The 22,831-nt window shown below is 46.8% G+C and overlaps 1 protein-coding gene across 2 annotated transcripts; it reads left to right on the top strand.

The window, feature by feature from the left end:
• Positions 1-2,620: 2,620 nt before the first annotated feature.
• FERMT3 (FERM domain containing kindlin 3) lies at positions 2,621-22,828 on the top strand. Of its 2 annotated transcripts, XM_083418705.1 has the most exons (15): positions 2,621-2,811; positions 8,679-8,848; positions 9,850-10,083; positions 11,990-12,115; positions 12,729-12,897; positions 13,231-13,333; positions 14,368-14,475; positions 15,755-15,889; positions 16,712-16,761; positions 17,066-17,190; positions 17,526-17,632; positions 18,338-18,547; positions 18,991-19,115; positions 21,501-21,642; positions 22,107-22,828. In XM_083418705.1, exons 2-15 carry the CDS (start codon positions 8,689-8,691, stop codon positions 22,284-22,286), a joined length of 1,974 nt encoding a protein of 657 aa, XP_083274831.1. In that variant the 5' UTR covers positions 2,621-2,811; positions 8,679-8,688; the 3' UTR covers positions 22,287-22,828. The 2 variants fall into 2 exon arrangements, with proteins under 2 accessions (XP_083274831.1, XP_083274832.1); XM_083418706.1 differs by lacking the exons at positions 2,621-2,811; positions 8,679-8,848; positions 9,850-10,083 and adding an exon at positions 10,680-10,798.
• Positions 22,829-22,831: the final 3 nt, after the last annotated feature.

The following is a 22,831-nucleotide window of genomic DNA, read 5'->3' as shown; positions in this document are numbered from 1 at the left end:
TCTGTTTGCTGCAGGAGAAAGCCTCGCTGGAAGCTCTCCCTTCAGAAGGGGAACCGCAGCCCTAGCTGTTACTTTCATCACTGCCACCTCATGGCTCCTGTCTTGAGCTTGCGCAGCTGAAACACATGAGCCGGGGCTGGGCCTCTGTGTCGTCAGCCGAAGCAGCAATGGAGAGAGTAGAAAATGTTCCAAGAGTGGGAGGCGGGGGTTGCTCTCTCTAACCGGTACCAACCTCCTCCTACTGGCATTTACTTCGGAAGCGGAAGTGTTTCATTTCACAAGCCAAATAACAAACGGGTGCGATTGAAGAATCCAAACGTTGCAACAAGAAAAACAAATCCATCTACTTGGGTCCATCATGTAAGATGCCAAATTTTGCATGATAGGATTTTGCAACATCTGGCTCTGGGAGATTTTAATTCTGATTCTTGCTGGTTGTGAAAAGTGTGCCAGTTGTACAAGGGACAATGCTTTCTCACAAACCCCTTGGGCTTCTGAAAATTCCCTGGGCCTGACCTGACCCGACCCATCTCAAGTGTGCCTTTGTGGCCACAATGGCTAGAAATTCGGGGTGGGTTTAAAAATTCTGACCCAAGATCAGGTTTGGCGGTTTTCCTTCTGTCAAAAAATTTGCTTCTAGCCCACATGCCAGTTCCAAAGACTATCAAGGTCACCATTGTATCACTGGTATAAGACCTTTTAGTGGAATATGTTTAAGGAAAAAAAGGTGCCAGGGCTCACCATGAAGTTGTAACAGAGGCGTCACACTTTTAACATTGGGGGGGTTTGCTGGTACTGTGTACCCTTGAGTACCTCCAGGAGGGAAGCACTGTGTTTATCTAGAGTTTTATATACTGGCTGTACACTTCCACCACCATCTTGTCAAAGAACTACAAATTTCTAGGTAAAGGCTATCTAGAAATGCTGGGGTGAATTTTAAAGAAAACAAGGTTAGTTGTACAAACCATTTTAAAATTTAATTTATTAATTGTTTCCTATGAGGTATCCCAAACAATTTATATCATAATAAAAACAGACATGACAGTTAAATATATCAAAACAGTTAAAGCAATTGCACATATAAAATGTTTTTCTTTAAAAAAAGAACATTTTTATGTACATAATAATGGTGCATGCGTTAAAATCAATTAAAATTCAATGCAGATGCCACCTGGGCTAAGAGATCCATTTAGAATGCTTGTTGATATGGAATGCACTCTTGAAAGACTTTCTAGTGCAGTCTACAATATAAGGTCAGGTCTAAGCTTTCTTTATTCCTTTTTAACTGTGGAGGAGTTCAGAAATTGCTATTTGCTGATAAATTTGGCTGCTTAATGGGAGGAAAGAGGAGAGTGAGCTATCATTTCAATAGTAAGGCTTCATTGCCCTGAGATCTTTTGATCAAAAGTGGTAAATTAATAAATAAAATAAAGTAACTGTCCCTTGCCCTGAATGCTATCAGTGGAATAAAATATGTGCAATAAGGAAATGCCTGTAAACTTCATTAATATCATGCCTTCGCTTTCGAACATTTGCGGGGGGCGGGGAGTGCGTGGCTGGCTGACTCCTGGGATGGAGGGTGGAAATGGAAGGGAGTCATGCTCACTTATCTCCATTATTTGTGTTTTATCGGTTTCCTGGTAACCGAATTTGTGGTTGCTGTGGCCCAGAATTTACCACTGTTTTGCTAGGAAACTATGCACAGTTCTGTCCACAGTTGTGTTCATGAGTTGTCCCCAATACTTCACATGACACCTTCATGCTATTGCGGCTTCGATGAACATGTTGGGGCAAAATGTGGCAGCTGAGGAGGAGACACTATTTTCAATACAGTGGCACCTTGGTTTCAGAACAGTCCTGTTTACGAACGATTCCGTTTACAAACTCCGTAAAACCGGAAGTAGTGTCCCAGTTTGCAAACTTTACCTAAGAACGGAATTGGAACGGTGGAAGGGCACTGGCAGTGGTGGGCCTCATTAGGGAAAGTGCGCCTCGGTTTAGGAACAGTTTCAGTTTAAGAACGGACTTCCGGAACAAATTAAGTTCATAAACTGAGGTACCACTGTACTTCCCTGTGTCAAGAAAATTCCACTGTGTGTATAAAAGTAGCACATCAGCCCTTTGACGGATGTGCTGATTTTCTGTTTGCAAGGAGCTCTGTGTGTGTGTGTGTGTGTGTGTGTGTTTTACATGGCCACACTCAAAAATAATTCCCCCCCAGCTGCAGTCTTGAACCACTGTGCATATTGACCACTGTGCACAATCATTCTGCTGCAGATGTTCATCCAGCCCATCTACCTTTGTGTGTGTGTAAAAAGCATTCCCTTAATGGTTTTTTGTTTTTTAAATAGCCCCAAGGTTGGGTGCTCTTACCCCTTGTAGCCAACAGGGGTCAGGCTGCTGTCTCCTGCTTGCACATCTTGTTAAAACGGAAGCCGTGACCTGGTCGCAGGTACGTATATGTGTTGAGGGGTGTGTGTTTGAAATACAGCTCTAAACAATCCTGGCAAGTCCGTGCTTGGCCGAGTGCCTGACCTACCCACAGAGCTATAAAAGCTTCCTGCTCAGAGCAAACACGAGGTTGCAAAAATGACTTCCACTTTTGAGCAAGTGGCAGTTCCGGTGTGTGTGTGTCACACAGGCAGGGAGGAAGTTGATAAGAGGTGGGGGAGTGCAGAGAAACGCCCTAAGCCGAGGGGCCCTGTGGAGACGCCAACAAGTCAACTGAGCAGTCCACAGAAATCCCCGAACCCTCTTCCTGGTCCACGCTGGTGTCCAAAGAGCTCTTTGCGTAGAGACCGCAGCCTCAAGGTAAGGTTCTTATCTGGTTTATGGCTTACGGGTTTAGTTTTGACAGATTAAGAAGAGGAAGCTCCTCCTCCTCCTCTCAACTATTCCTAGACAGGCTCACTTGTGCACAAACCCATGGGGCCTCTCCATTGAAGTCCAACAATGGTGGAGCCATCACTTGAACTAGGTGCCCCACAACAGGAGAGAGTGATTGCTTTCCAGCCCTCCTCATGGACTTCCTGGAAGTATCTGGTTTTCCACTGTGGGAAGAAGGATGTTGAATTGGATAGACCACTGATCTCCTCCAACAGGGCTGTTCTTTATTTTGTGGGAGAAGCCTATGTAGGTCAGAGCACACTTCCTCACATGTTCTCCTCAGCAGGGATGGGGATTCTGCCACCGTTCCTGGCATGGTTAGACTCCATCTCCCGTTAGTCCCAACCAGCATGGCCAATGGTCAAGGATGATAGGAGCTGGAGTCCAGCAAACATGCAGCAGGCCACAGGTTCCCCATCCTCCCCATAGAGAGTGAAGTAGCAAACAGTAGAGGGAAAGAAATTCTGGAACAGAAGAGCTTTATTCTAGCCTGTGGTAATTTTGCGCAAAAGTCTAATGACCACTAGTGACCTTTCACATCAGAAGAGATTGGCAATAATACAAATCCTCCTGACTTGAAATCTTGTGTTGCAGGGTGGGTGGGAGAGCATTGGCTACGAATGAGCCCTGAATAAATTGGAATCAAATTTGGTGATTAATTCTAGTTCAGCTATTTCTCTCTGGATCCTAGATGTTTGGTTATAACTGTTGACTACAGCAGAACCCTGCCTCCTGTGCATCTAACAGCAAGCTGACCCAAGATAAATTAAGCACATTAAAAAATGCTAGGAGACCTCTTCATCTCCAGTTCATAAGCACCCAATTTCTCTTAGGGAGCATTATCGTACTTGTGCTATTTTATTCTCTAGGTTATTTAATCCAGCACAAAGGGAACATCCCCTGTAAAATACCCAGTCGCTTGCCCTGGAGGAAGTGAAATGCCTCTACTTCCTTCTATTTCTGATGCTCAGGCTGTGAGCGCCAATCTCTGTTGGGCCAAAATGGCACCACCCACGCACAAGAGAGAAAGACTAGGATCCCACTTCTTACTGTGCCCACTTGTAAAGAAGAGGAGGGTCACCTTTGCTCTTGATAACATGCTAAAGGGCTTGTGGGTTTTCCTGGAAACGGTTGTAATAATAGCTGACTCTTGATCATGGTGGCTTGTATGTGTCTAGGAGGGGGTGTTACCTAAAATGACTTCAAATGACTTTGGGCACTGCTAATTTATAGGTCTGTTTGCCACTGGGTCAAATTAAGATGATGGATGGTGGAGGTCTTACCAGCAGTTGTACATTGCTTCCCCATAAGCAAAATGTAAAAATATATGCTTTACAAATGAAGGGGAAGAAAGAGAAATTTGCTCTACTTTTTCCAGTGGACTGACCCAATCCAATGCTACTCAACTTGTCTGTGGACTGTAGTGCAATTCCCAATCAGATTGCCCACTCCTCTGAATTTTGCGATACAGTTTTGATGTGTGCACAGAAATACATCTAATGAAAAAATAAGTGTACAAAATGTGTACTTTACAGGAAAATGAAAAGATTTGGAGGGGAAATGTGTATTTTATGTAAAGCATGTACGGGACGCATAAAACTTAAATGCGAGCTTTCTGTGAGTTCTTTCAAAACGTCTGAACAAAATGGGATGGAACAAATGTGTGACGTCGGCTTGCATACACACCATATACTGGTAGTTAAAGCACATGGCTTCCCCCAAATAATTCTGGGAACTTTGGTTTATCCCTCAGAGAGCTATAGGTCCTAGGATCCTTAAACTACAATTCCCAGGAATTGGTATGTATGCAACCTAAGCACCAACAATACTGGAACTGGACAGGAGCAGGCTACTCAGTCCCAATTCCCCTGAGTTTGGCCCAGCTGCCCATCCTTTTCAGCCACTCTACTCTTCATCCAATTTGCTTCATAGCCCTTAGCTCCCAAAAGTACCAGGGAGCCAGCTAGGCTGTGTAATGCTGGAAAACAAGCTCAAGGATGATCCTGACTCCTGTCTGTCGCATCTCACCATTCCCCAACAAGACCAGGGCTTTGACAGGATCCTCTGGTTTCTCTGCTGGAAGATCTCCAAGGGCAGACCATCTGCACAGGTCCACCACCCCTGCAGGGCCAAATTGCCACCACCAATCCAGACTTAATTAGGGGGGAGCAGAGCACACAGACACCACTTCAGACCACCCTCCACATCACTCAAGGCAAAGGCTACATCGAGCATATGCTCTGCTTGGCGTGTTGGGTCATTGATAGTTTCAAACTCCTTCAAGGTGGCTGTGAAGGCCCTGAGCTGCCCCCACAGCCTCCGGGTGGATGTTAAAATCACAAATGTCCTAGCATCCTCCCACATCAGGTTAAAATCCACCTGGGCCAGTTCAGTGGATTCCTGTTCAGGGAAACTTTTAATCTGTGACATTTTAGGGTATTTTTGCTCTCTGTGGAAGCCGCGCAGAGTGGCTGGGGAAACCCAGCCAGATGGGCGAGGTACAAATAATAAATTATTATTATAAATTATTATTATTATATAGCAGTATCCCCAGTTTGTATCTCTGCCCCAGCACTAGACACAGACCCTGTATGCTTGCCCTGAGATCAAAACATTTCCTAATGGAGGAGATGGGAGCTCTTATGGGCAGCTCCATCTCCAAACTTCCAGTTGGGCCTGGTGCTGCACCATGTGCCCAGGAAGGCACAGTGCAGCTGGGTTAGACCCACCAAGCTCACCCCGCACACCCAGGTCTTAGTGGTCCATGGCAGATCTGCTCCTTCATCTGCAATCACATTATGATGACTATGGTCTTGCTTTGGACTGACCTGCCATTCAGTACTAGCAGTGCCACAACAGAGGGCTCGGTAGAAAGGTATCCAGCGATTTATTGTGAAGTGGAGAGGCTGAAAACAATGATGAGGAATCTTACCCCACAAATAAGAATCTCCATGCCCATGACTACTGGAATGGATGTCAAAATTGGGACAGTATAATGGTAACTCCTTGCCACTCAGACGCACGTTACCATCACCCCAAAAGGAAAGCCATGTGCAGTGCAAAAAAATAGGGCTAAAGATGATAAGAGAAAGACCAGAAATAGGAAGCACATTCCACAATGCTGGTTGGACGATATTCGTTCTAAACACTCCTGCCTCCCACTCACGGCAGACCGCGCAGAAACCAAATTTGCTCTCGGCCTGGATCAGGATCACCAGCCGGTTCTGCCTCTGAATACCAGTTTCTGGGAAGAGCAGGTGGGAATCATGGAAATGTAGAGCTTGAAGGGACCATGAGGGTCATCTTGTTTAACCCCCTGCAATGCAGGAATATTTTGCCCAACATGGGGCTCAAACCCACAACCCTGAGATTTAGAGTCTCCTGTTCTGAGCTACCCAAGAGTTGCTGTCATGCTCAGGTTCTGCTTGTGGGCTTCCTTCCCAGTGAGGCAGCTGGTTGACCACCGTCAGAACAGGATTTGGACTAAACCTAACCTAATGGGGTTGTGCATGTTTTGGACTTCTTGGAACAAAGCTATAAATTTAGAGGGGGGGGGGACTTGCTAACTGGCTGTTCTTTAAAACGATGTTTCACTTGTTTCAATGTGAGCATGAAATGATTGGTAACCCTGGCCAGGGTTGCCAAGTAAGATTAGGAAGAATTGCCCTTGACTACCATAGCAAAACGAACAGACATTTCACCTGATTCTGGGCGTGATAGTCACAGGGCTGTGACCCATGCAATGCCATGAATTTATTTACTCTGAGTGGGTTTGTTGCTATGTTTTTGCTGTGAAGCAGGAACGGGGAATGTCTGTGGCCTTCCTGATGTTCTTTGACTCCAACTCCCATCAGCCCCAGCTAGCTTGGCCCAATGGTCAGGGATTGTGAGAGTTGTAGTCCAACAACATTTGGAGGTGCCCCCTCCACCTGCACCCCCCTTTTAAACACTAGTCATATCCACACTGTACATTTAATGCACAATGGGAATACCACTTTGAAAGTCATGGCTTCCCCCCGAAAGAATCCTGGGAACTGTAGAGCTACAATTCCCAGCAGTCTTAACGAACTACAATTCCCAGGATTCATTGGGGAAACCCATGTGCTTTAAATATATGGTGTGGATGTGATCACCGCCTCCTGTCATGTTGCATTCCTTGGCATTAACCCATGCAGCAGGTGTGGGGAATCCCTGGCCCTCCAGATATTGCTGAACTACAGTGGTAACTTGGCTTAAGAACTTAATTCGTTCTGGAGGTCCGTTCTTAACCTGAAACTGTTCTTAACCTGAGGTACCACTTTAGCTAATGGGGCCTCCCACTGCCGCACGATTTCTGTTCTCATACTGAGGTAAAGTTCTTAACCCGAGGTACTATTTCTGGGTTAGCGGAGTCTATAACCTGAAGCATCTATGACCCGAGGTACCACTGTACAACTCTCACCAGCCCCAGAAAGCATGGGCAATGGCTGTGCATGATGGGACTGGAGTTCAGCAGCATCTGTTTGGCCAAAGGTTCCCCACACTTGCCATGCAGCACCCCTGAACAATCTATCGGTGGCCTTGTTCTGCCACCTTTGGGGCATGGGGGGCAATGCACTTAGTTTGGAGAGTTCAGAGAGGACTAGAAGCTTGAAGGGCAGAGTTCCACGCAGCTCATAGTCGAGGCTTTGGGGCCATCATGACTCATTGTAACATGAGCAAAAGACAAATTTAGCACAACTGGAGAGGGGAGATCATAGTACCAAGAAAGGAAGGAAGACAAGAAAGCTGGAGATTATAGCAGTCTAGACAAGGCCTTTGACAGGAAGTGTCTTACCCAGTTCTGTTCCATCCACTGGCAGGACTGAGCCTTGCTCTGGGCGCATAGAAGATGATACTGCTTGATTTCAAACCACACAGGAAGAAATGGGTTACTTGTCAACCTGGCTTGCAGGTTGTAAATATGGAGAGTGCATTGCACAGGGCTGGGCCTCTCCCTGCAATATGCTAGGCTTTGGTTTTAAAACAGAAAATTTCCAGGAGTGGTTTTGTTTTTTGTTTTGACCCAAAAGTATTCAACTATGCTATTCCTTCCCCTGTAGACCTCATCTACTCTACAGTGATACCTCGGGTTACATACGCTTTAGGTTACATACACTTCAGGTTACAGACTCCGCTAACCCAGAAACATTACCTCGGGTTAAGAACTTTGCTTCAGGATGAGAACGGAAATCGTGCAGCGACGGCGCAGCGGCAGCAGGAGGCCCCATTAGCTAAAGTGGTGCTTCAGGTTAAGAACAGTTTCAGGTTAAGAACAGACCTCTGGAACAAATTAAGTACTTAACCCGAGGTGCCACTGTATATGTTTAAAGCAGGATCATTCCACTGTAAGCAGTCATGGCTCCCCCCCCCCCCCACTCAATAATCCTGGGAAATGTAATCTGTTATGGGTGCTGGGAGTTGTTAGGAGACACCCCCCCCCCCATTCCCCTCCCAGAACTACAATTCTCAGATTCAGTCCCTCCTCCCAAGGAACTTCACCTACTGTGGCGGCGGGCAGCAGTGGGGGGGGGGGAGTGGAGGCTGAGCACCCACAGAAACACATTTGTGGGTGCCCAGGCCCCCTGGAATTGGTGCCCCTGCATGTGGCCCCCGGAAGGTTGCCCAGAAGAGAATGTGGCTCCCAATATGAAAATGGTTTCTTGCCACAGGTTTAAGGCTTGGAACGGTAGCATGAGCTTCTTGAACTGAGCCTGGAAATGAACTGTCGGTGCTTTTTCTTTCTCTCAACCCTTATATCCTCGCCTCTCCAGGGCTCTCACCATGGCTGGGTTGAAAACAGCCAGTGGGGAATACATTGATGACTCTTGGGAGCTCAGAGCTTTTGTGGAAGATCTGGGACCCGAAGCTGACCCAGTCACCCTCCGGGTCACCGGCAACATGCATATCGGCGGCATAATGCTGCAGATTGTGGATAAGTTAAGTAAGTTTTCCAAGATGTTTTCCCTCACCGCTTTTCGTGTTGGAAGAGGGTGATATCCAACTCAGCTTGCGTATACAACATACCGTATTTTTTGCTCTATAAGACGCACCAGACCACAAGACACACCTAGTTGTTGGAGGAGGAAAACAAGAAAAAAAATATTCTGAATCTCAGAAGCCAGAACAGCAAGAGGGATCGCTGCGCAGCGAAAGCAGCAATCCCTCTTGCTGTTCTGGCTTCTGGGATAGCTGCGCAGCCTGCATTCGCTCCACAAGATGCACACACATTACCCCTTACTTTTTAGGAGGGAAAAAGTGAGTCTTATAGAGCAAAAAATATGGTATATTTAAAGCGCACCCCCCCAAGAGAATCCTGGGAACTGTAGTTTCCTCCCACAGAGGAATAATTCCCAGCACCCTTAACAAACTACAGTTCCCAGGATTCTTCTATGGTGTGTGCAAAGGATACTCCTGGACCCATTTGTGTGTGTTTGGGAGAATAATTGTGACTCAGTGGGGGTAGCGGAATTGTGGCCGGATCCTTTTCCCATGTGGGTTTCTGGCACTGCTTAGATAAGCAATATGTATAAGCTTAGAGCCTGTCATTTTCAGGGGAACTGGTGCTAGCTCCCCTTACAACCCACTTGGAGGGTGATGTGATAAGTAGGCCCAGAACTAACCAAGCTATTCTTAGCTGAACAGGGCTAGGGCCGTTTTGACAGCTGTTTCTGAGGTGGCACAGTCCTTGCAAAGTGGCTGTACCATGCCAACTTAATGCAGGGAGCACAGAGAAAATGGGGGAAATGGAGCTGTTAATAACCAGGTGGACTCCAGAAGGTTGTGTAGGAGGGAATGCGGCCCTCGGGTGGAAAAAGGTTTCCCAACGCTCATTTAAATCAAGCCACCCTGGATTATTTATTATTTTCAGTACTGTATTCTCTGGGCCTGTGTCTTGATGCTAATGCTAAAGGGTGTTCCCTGCCTCAACTTTCCTGCTTCCAGAGCTTCAGAGGGACTGGTCAGATCATGCCCTGTGGTGGGAGCAGAAGAAACTTTGGCTGCTGAAGACCAACTGGAGCCTGGATAAATATGGGATCTTGGCTGATGCCAAACTTCAGTTCACTCCCCAGCACAAGCCTATCCTGCTTTCCCTACCAAATCGCTGCAAAGTGAGGATCCGGGCAAACTTTGCCCAGCCAGTCTTCCGCACAGTTGCCGACCTCTGCAAGATACTTGGTGAGCACCACAAGAGGCTCAGAGCGCTTGTCTCCAAAGCTCTGAAATGTTATTTAGTGCAAGGGTTGCCAGTGTGAGGCCCATGGGCACCCAGTATCTCCTCAAAAACCCAAAATACGCTAGAGACTGTTTGCTCTTCCAGCTCAATTCTTGTTTCATACCTCCCAAGTACCCCAGAAAAAAGGGACATCCCATTTTTTCACATGAGATCGCAGTGGCCATTTTGGGTGTCACGATCTTGCATGTTTTTGGGCGCCATGCAAAATTTCACCCGGGGGGGGACATTTTTCAGGTTGAGAGCACTGTGCGGGTCATGTGACTCACCCGGGAGCAGATCCAGGAAGATGCACATCCCAGTTTTGACTCCATAAATGTTGGACAGTATGCTGTTTGAACTAGCTTTACCATTGTACATAGCCCTTTAAACGTGCCCACATTTAACTGGATGCCCCCGCTCTCCCTTCTGTTTTGAACAGAGGAGAGAGAGGTATAAAGAGCTTCTCTTTGTCAGGAAACATGAGGATGGATGTGGGGCGAGAAGCATGCCCACACTATGTTGTGTTCCTATCTGTTTTTGTGATAATTTAGGTGTGGCAGCCATTTTGTGCTGTTCCACTCCCTCCCGGCAGCCATTTTGTCTTATCACACATACACTTTGTGAGTGGCACCCACAGCACTTTCTGAACGTTGCAATGGGACTCACTGTCTCCAAAAGGTTGGTGACCCTTTGCTTAGCGCCTGCCCAGCTGGTTCTGTTTCAGAGACTGGGCTTTCTAATACTGTGTTTCCAAGCCCTACGGTCTAGACATCAGAGGATGGTAGGGTGCCTGGTCCCAAATGCAGGCAGGGACTACATTTTTATTCATTATTCATTGTGCAGGGGCAGAGAAAGCTACAACGGCTGGAATTTTCTCCTCTGCACAATTAATCAATTAATTAATCCTGCTCCCTGCCCTCCTATGCAGCTGGTTGCCCTTAGAATAATAGAATTGTAGAGTTTACACTTTTATTTGCAACTATTTATACATAGGGAAGGGATGCGGGTGGCGCTGTGGGTAAAAGCCTCAGCGCCTAGGGCTTGCCGATCGAAAGGTCGGCGGTTCGAATCCCCACGGCGGGGTGCGCTCCCGTTGTTCGGTCCCAGCGCCTGCCAACCTAGCAGTTCGAAAGCACCCCTGGGTGCAAGTAGATAAATAGGGACCGCTTACTAGCGGGAAGGTAAACGGCGTTTCCGTGTGCGGCTCTGGCTTGCCAGAGCAGCGATGTCACGCTGGCCACGTGACCCGGAAGTGTCTTCGGACAGCGCTGGCCCCCGGCCTCTTTGAGTGAGATGGGCGCACAACCCTAGAGTCTGTCAAGACTGGCACGTACGGGCAGGGGTACCTTGACCTTTATTTATACATACCCTCCAACATTTATCCAATGAAAATAGGGACACGCTATTCAATAAGAATATTTATACCCCACTCATCTGATTGGTTTGCCCCAGCCACTCTGGGCAGCTTCCAACATATATCAAAACATAATAAAACATTAAAAAAACTTCCCTACATAGGGCTGCCTTCAGATGTCTTCTAAAGGTTGTATAGTTACTTATCTCTTTGGCTTGGGGTTGCATAACTTCCAACATTTATCCAATGAAAATAAGGACATCCTAAGGAAAAGTGAGACATTCCAGGATCAAATCAGAAACCAGAACGACTTCTGTAAATCTGGGACTGTCCCTGGAAAATAGGGACAGTTGGAGGGTCTGTTCATAGAAGTATAAATTTTGAAGATGGTTGTGTTTTGGTTCTCATATTCTTTTGGAATTAGGGAAGTTTGCCTTTAAATGCAAACTGAACTGAATTTATCTGGCTATGATTAGCCTGAATAAAGGACTCATGCAGTCCCTGCCCCTCTGCAGGTATCCGTCACTACGAAGAGCTGTCGTTACTGCGTGCGCCGGAGGAGAAGGAGAAGCGGAAGCAGAAGGACAAAGAGAGGAGCTCTGTGGCAAGCCATGACCTGACTGGGGTGCGCTTGCCAGCAAGTAAGGAACTTAGGGGTGTCCAAATGACTGACTGACTGTGTGTGTGTGTGTACATTTGTGCATGCACCTGCCTGTCCAAAAGTGTGTAGCTTCAGGATTCACTGGAAATAGGATAAAGCAACGTTATCTCAGTCTATGAAAAACCTGGGGGAAAAGGTAAGATGTCAGTGAAGGCCCAGGTGGACCTCACTGGAGAGAGCATTCAACAGATGAGGAGCCACAACTGAAAAGGCCCCGCTCTGGAAGGCTACCTCTGCATTAGGAGAAGCATCCTGATGGCAAGAGCTGTTTTCACCATGGAAGCGTCTGCCTCAAGAGGTGGTAGGCACTGGAGGTGTTTAAGTAGAGGCTGTCAGGGATGCTGCTATTGCAAGATATGACCTCCAAGGTCTCAATTCAGCTGTAAAATTCTGTGATTCCATGGGAGGCACTTCTCTCTTTGGAACCGGGTCTCTTCCCAGAGAATTTATTCTCGCCGCATGGAGCCCAGAAGTTCAGCTGCACTTACTTGAACAAGCCAAAGGTCATACGATGATCCTTCTCAAGAGGACAAATTATACAGGCTGCCCAATTCCGCAGCCATGACCCCTCCGCCATTCTGTTCTGTCACCAGGTGCAGAGCAGCAGCTGTTCCGCGGCATGCCGGCTCACTTCTCGGACAGTGCCGAAACCGAGGCCTGCTACAGGATGCTGTCGGTCAGTCAGACTGGACTGACACCCGATCAGATCTTGCAGATGCACCGGCCAGGCTCCCTCTCTGAAAAGACTCAGATCAACAGCAGGTGAGGAGAAGAGGGCTAGTTAGCTTGGGCAAACTGTAGGACTACTATGATCTAGAAGGGAGGGGAAAGGCGGAACCCCCAAATTTTGGGGTTGCACAGGGCACCGCTGTAATTTGAGACCCCAAGGTCTGCCACTGTCATGAATGCAAGAGTTTGAGATACTTTGCTAAAGAGTGGTATCTGCTTATCTACTACGCAAGTGGGAAACCTGTGTCAATTGAGCTAACAAAATTTGTATACTGCTGGATGAAACGAAACACAGTACTTTGCAGGAGAGATTCAATCGCTGGTTGGAATTCCATGTTTGTAATTAAGAATGGATTTCTCTCCCAGGTGGCTGGACTCGTCGCGGACTTTGCTGCAGCAAGAAGTGAAAGAAAACGATTGTTTGTGGCTACGTTTCAAATATTACAGCTTCTTTGACCTGGAGCCCAAGGTCAGTGCTCCCCTCGGATCTGGGCCTTCAGCTTTACCCCAATTGTTTCCGTAAAAAATAATATGCATCTCCTAACCTGGTGGCTGCTCCAAAATCCTTCTGAGGATCTCAGTTATCTTTGTGTGTGTGTAGGTGCGTTTCTACTCCTTGAGACTTGGGGAGCTTCTAGTTCTCATGACCAGGGAGCAAAACATGAAAACAGGTTTTTTAAAAGGTGTCAGTAAACCTCGAGTTGCTCTGCCCATCGTCTGTGACATGTTTAGTATGTGACATATTTAGTATTTTAAAACATCTATTTGCCTTGGAGTGTATGCCACAGAAGGACGCAGGTGGCGCTGTGGGTTAAAGCCTCAGTGCCTTGGGCTTGCCGATCGAAAGGTCGGCGGTTCAAATCCCCACGGCGGGGTGCGCTCCCGCTGTTCGGTCCCAGCGCCTGCCAACCTAGCAGTTCGAAAGCACCCCTGGGTGCAAGTAGATAAATAGGGACCGCTTACTAGCGGGAAGGTAAACGGCGTTTCCGTGTGCGGCTCTGGCTCGCCAGAGCAGCGATGTCACGCTGGCCACGTGACCCGGAAGTGTCTCCGGACAGCGCTGGCCACCGGCCTCTTGAGTGAGATGGGCGCACAACCCTAGAGTCTGTCAAGACTGGCCCGTACGGGCAGGGGTACCTTTACCTTTAGTATGCCACAGGGAACTACCAATTTGTAGAGGGTTACTTGCGGAGCAAGTCCCCACCCTTTGCTTTTTAATGTGTAAGGCAGAGCAGGGGGGAACTGTGGCCCTCCAGGTGTTTCTGGTCTCCCAGCTTCCATCATCTCTAACCATTGGCCATACTGGTTGGGGCCTGATGGGAGTTGGAGTCCCAACATCTGGAGGACCACAAGTTCCCCAGCCCTGATGTAAGGGAAGATCTTGTATTCCACCTAGACAGGAAGACAGGTGGGATAAAAATGCACTTAACTTCCTGGAGGAGGTGAAATTTGAACCCTGGTTTGGTACTCAGCCTCTGCTGTTGCTCATTCCCTCCCATGTAGTACGATGCTGTGAGGATCAACCAGCTGTATGAACAGGCGCGTTGGGCCGTGCTACTAGAGGAGACAGATTGCACCGAGGAAGAGATGGTGGTGTTTGCGGCTCTGCAGGTAACCTTTTCTCCCTGGACAAAAAGTTTTCTGAGTGTTAGAATCATAGACTTGCAGAGTTGGAAGGGACCACAAGGGTCATCTAGTCCAACCCCCTGCAATGCAGGAATCATTTGCCCAACGAGGGGCTCAAACCCCTGACTCCGAGCTTAAGAGTCTCTTGCTCTACCAACTGAGCTGGAATTAGTCCTTGAATGCTGATGGTGCTTCTCTGTTGTCTGGACGAAGGACAGAGACAGGAGCGTGTATCTAAATTAGCCTACTGCAAAAAAGGAAAACATATTAATTGCTCCGCTTGCTTTGTTGGTTTATGGAAAAATAGATATATATGGGATATAAGGATAATTCCCTGGACACCAAAATCCGGTTCTGGGGTTCTCTTTGGTGAGAGAACCACAGCAGAGATTTAAAATCACAAAACATGCATCAAAGTAAAGCATGGAAATATAGGTTGCTGGACATTTAAAATTAGCCTTTCCAAAGTTTCCCCCTAGCATAGAAAAAGACTACACGCTTGGTAAGTAAAAAAAAAAAAAAAAGATTTACTTACAAACTCTCCAAAGGCCAGATTCATGTGCTTTTTCATACACCATTCAGAAAAAGTTACACAGGAAGTAAAACTTGGCTTAGTTACAGTGCTGAAAGTTCCTAAATTAGTAGTATAGGTACTCCACAGTGGCTTGTAAGAACCATGTGCTCTGAGCTGCAGCAACCAGCTCAGACCTTCTCACACCTTGAGCTTCTCTGGTAGACCAAAGGTTGAACAAATAGGCCTGATTACCCATTTCCTCCCAAGGTAAGGGGATGTGATCTTGCTAAGCCTGGCAGGACAGCTTACTCTATGGTATTAACCCCTTCATGCATTAATTAGACTTAAAAAGATATCTGAAGGCAGCCCTGTTCAGGGAAGTTTTTAATATGTGACATTTTAATGTATTTTTAATCTTTGTTGGAAGCCGCCCAGAGTGGCTGGGGAAACCCAGCCAGATGGGCGGGGTACAAATAATAAATTATTATTATTAATTTTTTAAGCACATTGGTTATATGAGGCTGGTTATCCCACACTTTTGCCTCTGGCCCCGCCCACTGCTTGCATTTGACCCTCGGGAAGTTGCTCAGAAGGGAATGCGGCCCTCGAGCTCAAAAAGTTTCCCTGCCCCTGCACTAGGAAGTGTGAAGAAATTGTTCTATAAATAAGGAAATAAGTGTTCAGAGCTTTGTTTTGAGACTCGAGTGTCAGTATTGCACAAAGCTAATTCAGAGCTTTCACTCCTTCCAGTATCATATCAACGAATTGTCTTTGAACACCAATCCTGTGGAGCAGTCTGGAGACTCTGGCCTTGACGACCTGGACAAGGCCCTCGCCACCTTGGAGGTCAAACTGGAAGGTTCGTCAGCAGCTCCCAACGTTCTGGTAAGTTCCCAACAGAGCCTGCCTTCCCTTATGCTGAGGCCTTCTGACTGGAGCCTCCCTCTCTTGATCTGAATGTTGTTGCCAGCAAGGTTTCTATCAGCTTCTGCTTCTGCTTCTGTTGCTATTTAGTTCCCTTTTTCCTTTGGGGTTTTCTGAAACGGGCTATTTATTTTATTTTCATTTACGAATCCTCTCCCATGAAATATCTCAAAGCAGTTTCACAATACAGGCAAACAGTTGCACAGTTCCGTATGTAAAATAAATAAACACACAATTACCTATATAAAAGCAATTTTTGAAAGGAGAAACAAATGTACACCAGTAAACAGCTAAAAACGCCCTGTGTGTAAAACAGTTGATTTCGTATGTCAAAAAAAGCAATTTCAAATCCAGTACAGATGGCAGTAAAGATCTCCACTTAGGAGGCTTGTTAGAAAAGGAAAGTCTTTCCACCAGGGTCCAGAAGACAAGAGGGGTGGTATTTCTCTGATAAGTACCAGAATGGAGTTCCAAAAGATTGTATTCAGTGCTAGGCCTTCCCAGAGTAGACCCAAGTTGATAGACAGACTTAATTTACATTCATTAATTGCAACGGGGTCTGCTTGGAGTAGAACCTAGATGGGGCCTGCTTGGAGTAGAACCAAAATGTTGCATTGTTTTATCTCTGCTGTTTGTATTATTATTATTATTATTATTATTATTATTATTATTATTATTTAATTTTATTATTTCTTTGACCATGAGACTGAAAGGCAGTCTATAAATACAGGAAATATGTAAAACCACCACCACAACAACACATATTTGTCATTTCCAAAATAGGACAGTCTCACAGTTATCCCAGAGTTAAAGGATTATCTCCGAATATTCAGGTGAGCTATCAAACCGTATGTTTCATGAGGGAATGGATCCTGGGGAAGGGCAGTGGCGCTCAGTGGTTAGATCACCTGCTTTCCATGCAGAAGGTCCCAGGTTCAATCCCTGTCATCTCCAGGAAGGGCTGGGATGTTATGATCAACTAAAAACATTAGCAAAATGGGTGGAATTGACCAGGATGGTTAAGGGTTTGGAACACAAGGCTTTATGGGGAATAAATGAAAGAGCTGGGTGTGTTTAGCTGGGAGAAGAGGAGATGAAGCTCATGTCCTTCTGTCAGTCACCCTTTTTGTTCTTCAGGCCCCGTAAGCTGACTCTGAAGGGCTACAAGCAGTACTGGGTGATCTTCAAAGAGACCTCCATCTCCTACTACAAGAGTCCTGAAGAAGCTCTGGGTGAACCTGTGCAGCAACTCAGCCTCAAAGGTGAGTCCAGCCACCTTGCCAACACCTCTTTCCCAATCAGGCATTAGTACGGCCTACAAAGGACGGAGCACGTCTCCAAATATGAGTACAGTGGTACCTTGGTTTAAGAACAGCTTAGTTTATGAACAACTTGGATTAAGAACGCTGCAAACCCAGGAGGTGTTTTGGTTTGTGAACTTTGCCTTGGAAGCAGGACATGTTGTGTCCCATTTGTAAATTGAGTCCCCCGCTGCTATGGGTAGGGGTAGACAGACCAGTGGTCCCAATTCTCTGCATAAGACAGCATTGTATGCCAGCTTCTAACTGTTCCTAACCCTGTTTCTGCCCCACTCCAGGCTGTGAGGTGGTGCCGGACGTCAACATCTCTGGCCAGAAATTTTGCATCAAGCTCTTGGTACCTTCCCCCGACGGGATGAGCGAAGTACACTTGCGATGTTCAGATGTGAGTGGGGTGGTGGAGAAGCCCGGTTTAGAACCATAGTTTAGGGCTGCCGTACGTCAACAGTCTTGGGATCTTCCTAAAAAGAAAGCTCAACAACTTTTCGGGCAGTCCTGGTTTTTACTTTTTGAACTATGGCAACCCTACCATAGTTGGAAGGAGCCCTGAAAGTCATCATCTAAAATCAGTGCAACTGCAGCACAGCATCTCTGACAGGTGGGCCGCCGTTCCCCTCCCAGAGCTTACAATTCCCAGTGGATTAACCATCAGTCCCTCTTCCCAGGGAACTCTGGAAGTGGGTTTTGTAAACCATCCTGAGATTTTCTATAAATCTAATAGGCTTGATAAATCAATAAAGAAATGATAGCTCTTTGAGGCGAAACAGGAGTCTCTGAACAACACTCAGCACCCTTGACAAACTACAGAATTTTTTGGGGGGAAGCCATGGCAATTTACGGTGGTATCATAGCACTTTAAATGTATGGCGAAAACGCGGCCAGGGTCTTGGTTTTCTCAATATTCTGTGCTGCAGTATTCTGCACGAACTGCAGTTTCCCGGCTGAGTACAAAGAATGCCCCACACAAAGCCTGGACCTTGGATCTAATGCCATCCCAGTTGACATCCTCCAAACAGCCTTGTATAAGGATGGGTGAGGGGCTAGAGCGAACTCAGTGTAAGGCAAGTGTCTTCCTCCTCTCCCTCACCAGGAGCAGCAATATGCCCGTTGGATGGCGGGTTGTAGGTTGGCAGCGAAGGGGAAGACCATGGCAGACTCATCCTACCAGGCCGAGGTAGAGAACATCCTGTCCTTTCTGAAGCTGCAGCAAACCAACCCGGACGCCCGCCTTGCCCAGCAGGCCGAGGGAGCCCAGTGGCTTGTGTCTCCTCGCTACCAGAAGAAATTCAAACCAAAGCAGGTAATTTTGGGCTGCACGGCCCCAACTGGCCCCAAACCACCCTGACCACTGACCGATTGCTTTGGGAGCAGTTGCCAGGAGAAAAAGGCACTCTACAGATCAGATCCATTGAAGTCTTAACATGGGGCATTCCTAGAGATTGGGAGTGGGGAACTTTTGGCCCTCAAGACTACAACTCCCATCATGGTCACCTTATTAGTATAAATTTATTATATACCTCTCAATTGCCAAAGTAGCTTCTAAGCAGTTCACAAACATCAAACCAATTTCTTTTTTAAAAAATACACATAATTAAAATCTACCGTAGGTTTTTCAAAGCTGCTTTGTTTATTCACCATGCATTTGCACACCTCCTGAGATACCCATGACCAAATTCTTTTGCACAATGGTTGTGAGGCCAAGGAGGTGGTTTGCACTAATCTCTCCCTTTGCAACTCTCACAGTTAACCCCTCGCATCCTGGAAGCCTACCAGAACGTGGCCCAGCTGTCGCTCCCCGATGCCAAGATGAAGTTTATTCAAGTTTGGCAGTCGCTCCCTGATTTTGGCATCACTTATTTTGTAGTCAGGTAAAGAAACTCCTGAGCTTCCCTGAAAACCATTTGGGGGGAGCTGAAGTACCTTTTCATGAACTGCTGCTGGTGTCGACAGCACGAATGAAAAATCTTTCAGCGTTATTTATTTTATTTTATTCCGAAAGGCAACTTCTGGAAGTTATTTGCATGTCTGCAGAAGTCTTTTCTCCCCCCCTTCTCATGATATGTGTTTATTTGAAATAAATTGATGTGTAGCACACACACCCCACACCTATGATAATAGTAGAATTTGGGGGCAACCAGTGAAACCAGAGCAGGCAGACAAGAGGGAGCCCTTCATCTGATGCATAGCTATGTTCTACCTCCAGAGTCAGAGGCAGTTTACTTCTGAATACCAGTTGCTGAGAATAACAGATTGGCAGTGGGGATTAGGAGAGTCGCTCTTGCATTCAGGGCCTGCTTGCAGGCTCCCCACAGATATTGGCTGGCCACTGTGAGAACAGGATGCCGGACTAGATGGGCCTTTTGGTCTGACAGGGTGACAGATGCTGTGTTAAAACCATTTAAGACAACATGCGAAAAATCTACAGAGGTCTATCAAGGGCTGTTGGTCATTGTGGCAAAATGGAACTTCCAGATTCAGAAGCACAGATATCACTGAATAACCAGTTGCTGAGGAGCAATGAAAGGAGTGGACCACTGCCATCATGGCTGGCTGGAGGCATCTGGTTGGCCGCTGTGGAAGGCAGGATGTTGGACTTGGCATCAGAGCAACCTCTGTTGGTTATTTTAAAAGTTTTTTTTAATAATGATCAAGGTCAACCAAATGCAGATTTAAAATCCTGTTGGTTTTCAGCACCAAAGAGTTGAGCCCATGTTAAAACACACCGGGTTGTATCAAACTAAATTGTACTGAGAGCAGACCTATTGAAAATGATGAAGCCAGGTTAGTCATACCAATTAATTTCAGTGGGTCTACTCTGAGTAGGGCTGTGCTTAGATACGACTCATTGCTAGGCAAAGTCTCCTGATGCTATCTTCCTCCTGTCTCCTGAATAGGAATTGCTTTGGATAACTCTCTTACTGAAATTCATTGACTTAAAAATTGCTCAGCTCATGGCTGGATCATGTCTTTACAGTGTTATGCTGCATAAATGATTTATAATTTGGGATAAAAAATTCTGGAGGTGTAGCTCAGCTATTATATTGCAGCAGACCCAACGAAGTATTTTGTGACACCTTAGAGTCTAACAAATTTATTGCTGCATAAACTTTTGCGGCTTAACTGCCTCTGATGAAGGGGACTCTAGCCTACCAAAGCTTAAGCCACTATAAATTTTAGTCTTTGTAATGCCACAACACCATTTTTATTTATTCAATTCATGCGATTTATGTACCGTTTGATTGTAGAAAAGCTCAAAGTGGTTTACTATAAAATGTATAGGGATGTCCAGCCCTTACTTTATTTTAATGTATTAACTTTTTCATAGTGCAAAACTTTGTTGCTATTATTTTCAAAAATCACAAAAAAGGTAAAAACCCTTATCCTCCCAGAACTTTTGCATTCATTCCCCCAACGAACTGCGGATTCCTTCCTATTGGGCTGGTAGGTATCAACACTGCATACCTGCAATGCTTCTGTTGCAGGTAACTCCCCATTTGCGCACATTCAACATGCGCACGATTGCTGGCATGTGCAGTTTTGGACACTAGAAGGGGTGTGTGGCATAACAGGGTGGGGACAGGCTTACCTTCTGGTGGAGTCTCCTTCTTTGGAGGTCTTTAAGCAGAGGCTTGACAACCCAGTGGCCTAGCGTGGGGGTGCAGGGGGGGCCCGCCGCACCGGGCGCAACTTCGGGGGGGGCGCTCTCACTCGCAGCTCTCTGCCCCTACTAAAATCCACAGGTTAGGGGAGGCAAATTACTTGCCTTGCCCCGGGTGCTGACAACCCATGCTACGCCACTGTGACAACCATATGTCAGGAGTGCTCTGATGGTGTTTCCTGCTTGGCAGGGGGTTGGACTCGATGGCCCTTGTGGTCTCTTCCAACTCTATGATTCTATGATTCTACCTGTGTCCCACTGATGCACGCAGTGCCTCGGAGCGCAACCCCCGCATAAATGGGTAGTTGCCTGTACTGAAAACATGAGGACTGACTAGCGATTTGCTTTCCTTTTTAAACTAAAGGTTGAAAATGTAGAGAAGGGGGCTGTAGTAGCTCTTAGAGGCAACCAGGCCCCCCCCCATAATTATTATTGCTATTATTATTTATTAAATTTGTAGCAGCTCCCACCCTCCCTGCAGTGATGGTGATGACGCAGCCTTTAGCTCTTCGACTGCGCACTCCCTCTAGGTTAGAAGTAGAGGAACCTTATAAATGCAAGCAAAAACGCAGAGCCTTGCCATCTTTGTGTGCAGGTTCAAGGGCAGCCGGAAGGACGAAATCTTGGGCATCGCCAACAACCGCTTGATCCGCATTGACCTGGCCGTTGGAGACGTGGTGAAGACCTGGCGGTTCAGCAATATGCGCCAGTGGAACGTCAACTGGGATATCCGGCAGGTCAGTGGTGGGGTGGTGGGGAGCTTGGGATCAGAGTTCTCTGAATATGCATTTCTCGTAGCCAGTCCCTGACTCTTACTAACAAATAGGCAGTGGAGGCGACAGGGCAGGCAGTGCGGGCGACGGCACAGCCCTTCCCATTTCCCCTTAAGTGGCAAAACAGGACAGGCTGCCCCTGCCGCCATGCTCCATCGTCCCCGACCACTGGCTGTGGATGATGGAAGTTGCGAGTTGAGCAACATTTGGAGGGCACCAACGTTGCCTATCCTTGCATTAGATTTGATTGAGACAAATGTGCAAGTAAAAGGACATGTCTTCCCTCCCCGCCCCCCACTGCAGTTTTGGCCTAAAGAGAACAACCCTTTAAACTTTTTTGCTTATTCGCCTGTACAAGATTTATACGCACCATAGGTGACCACCCAAAGAGACGTCCGCAAGCTCAGCTTTTAACCTTCTTTCCCCAGGTGGCCATAGAGTTTGATGAGCACATCAACGTGGCCTTCAGCTGCATTTCTGCCGGCTGCAAGATCGTACACGAGTACATTGGCGGGTACATCTTCTTGTCCACCCGCGCAAATGACAGGAGCCAGACGCTGGATGAAGAACTCTTCCACAAGCTGACGGGAGGCCATGAAGCTCTCTGACCTTCTTCCACACCCTAGGGCTCCCCCAGAAACCGCGCACACTAGGCCAGTCTCTTTGTAGAGGCGTCTGAGCAGAGACTCTTAACCGGGGTCAATTGTGCCCTATAAGGGCTTGGACTTACTGGGCGTGATAAATATTTCCCAATATGAGCATAGGAGCAGAGATCTGCAGGAATTGCATTCTAAGGAGTGTGGCAATCGGCGTGCTTGTGGCAGAGAGGGAGGGATGTCTTCTCATGCCTTTTTCTTGGGAGGGGAGGCGCAAATTCCTGGAACCAGCCTGCGCACCCCAAATCCATTATCTGCCCTTTTGCATTATGTTAGGATGTCTTTAGCCTGCAGAACCTTCCTAGTCCTACAGTTCACTCAGGGGAGTGTGTGTGCTCAGCGTTAAGTCAGCAATTGTGGGGGGCATTTAAGGATATTTCTGTGTCACAAAATTACATTTTTGTCTATTTTGCTGGGGGATTTGCTTTCTTTGTTTTCGTTATCTATCCCAAAGAGCTATAAAAATATATAAATAAATACATACTTGTAACGCTTCT

Source organism: Podarcis tiliguerta, assembly GCF_965153285.1.
Source record: "Podarcis tiliguerta genome assembly, chromosome: 16".
Classification (NCBI taxonomy): Eukaryota; Metazoa; Chordata; class Lepidosauria; order Squamata; family Lacertidae; genus Podarcis; species Podarcis tiliguerta.
The sequence above is the reverse complement of the archived record's forward strand: the minus strand, read 5'-3'. Positions and strand labels throughout refer to the sequence as shown.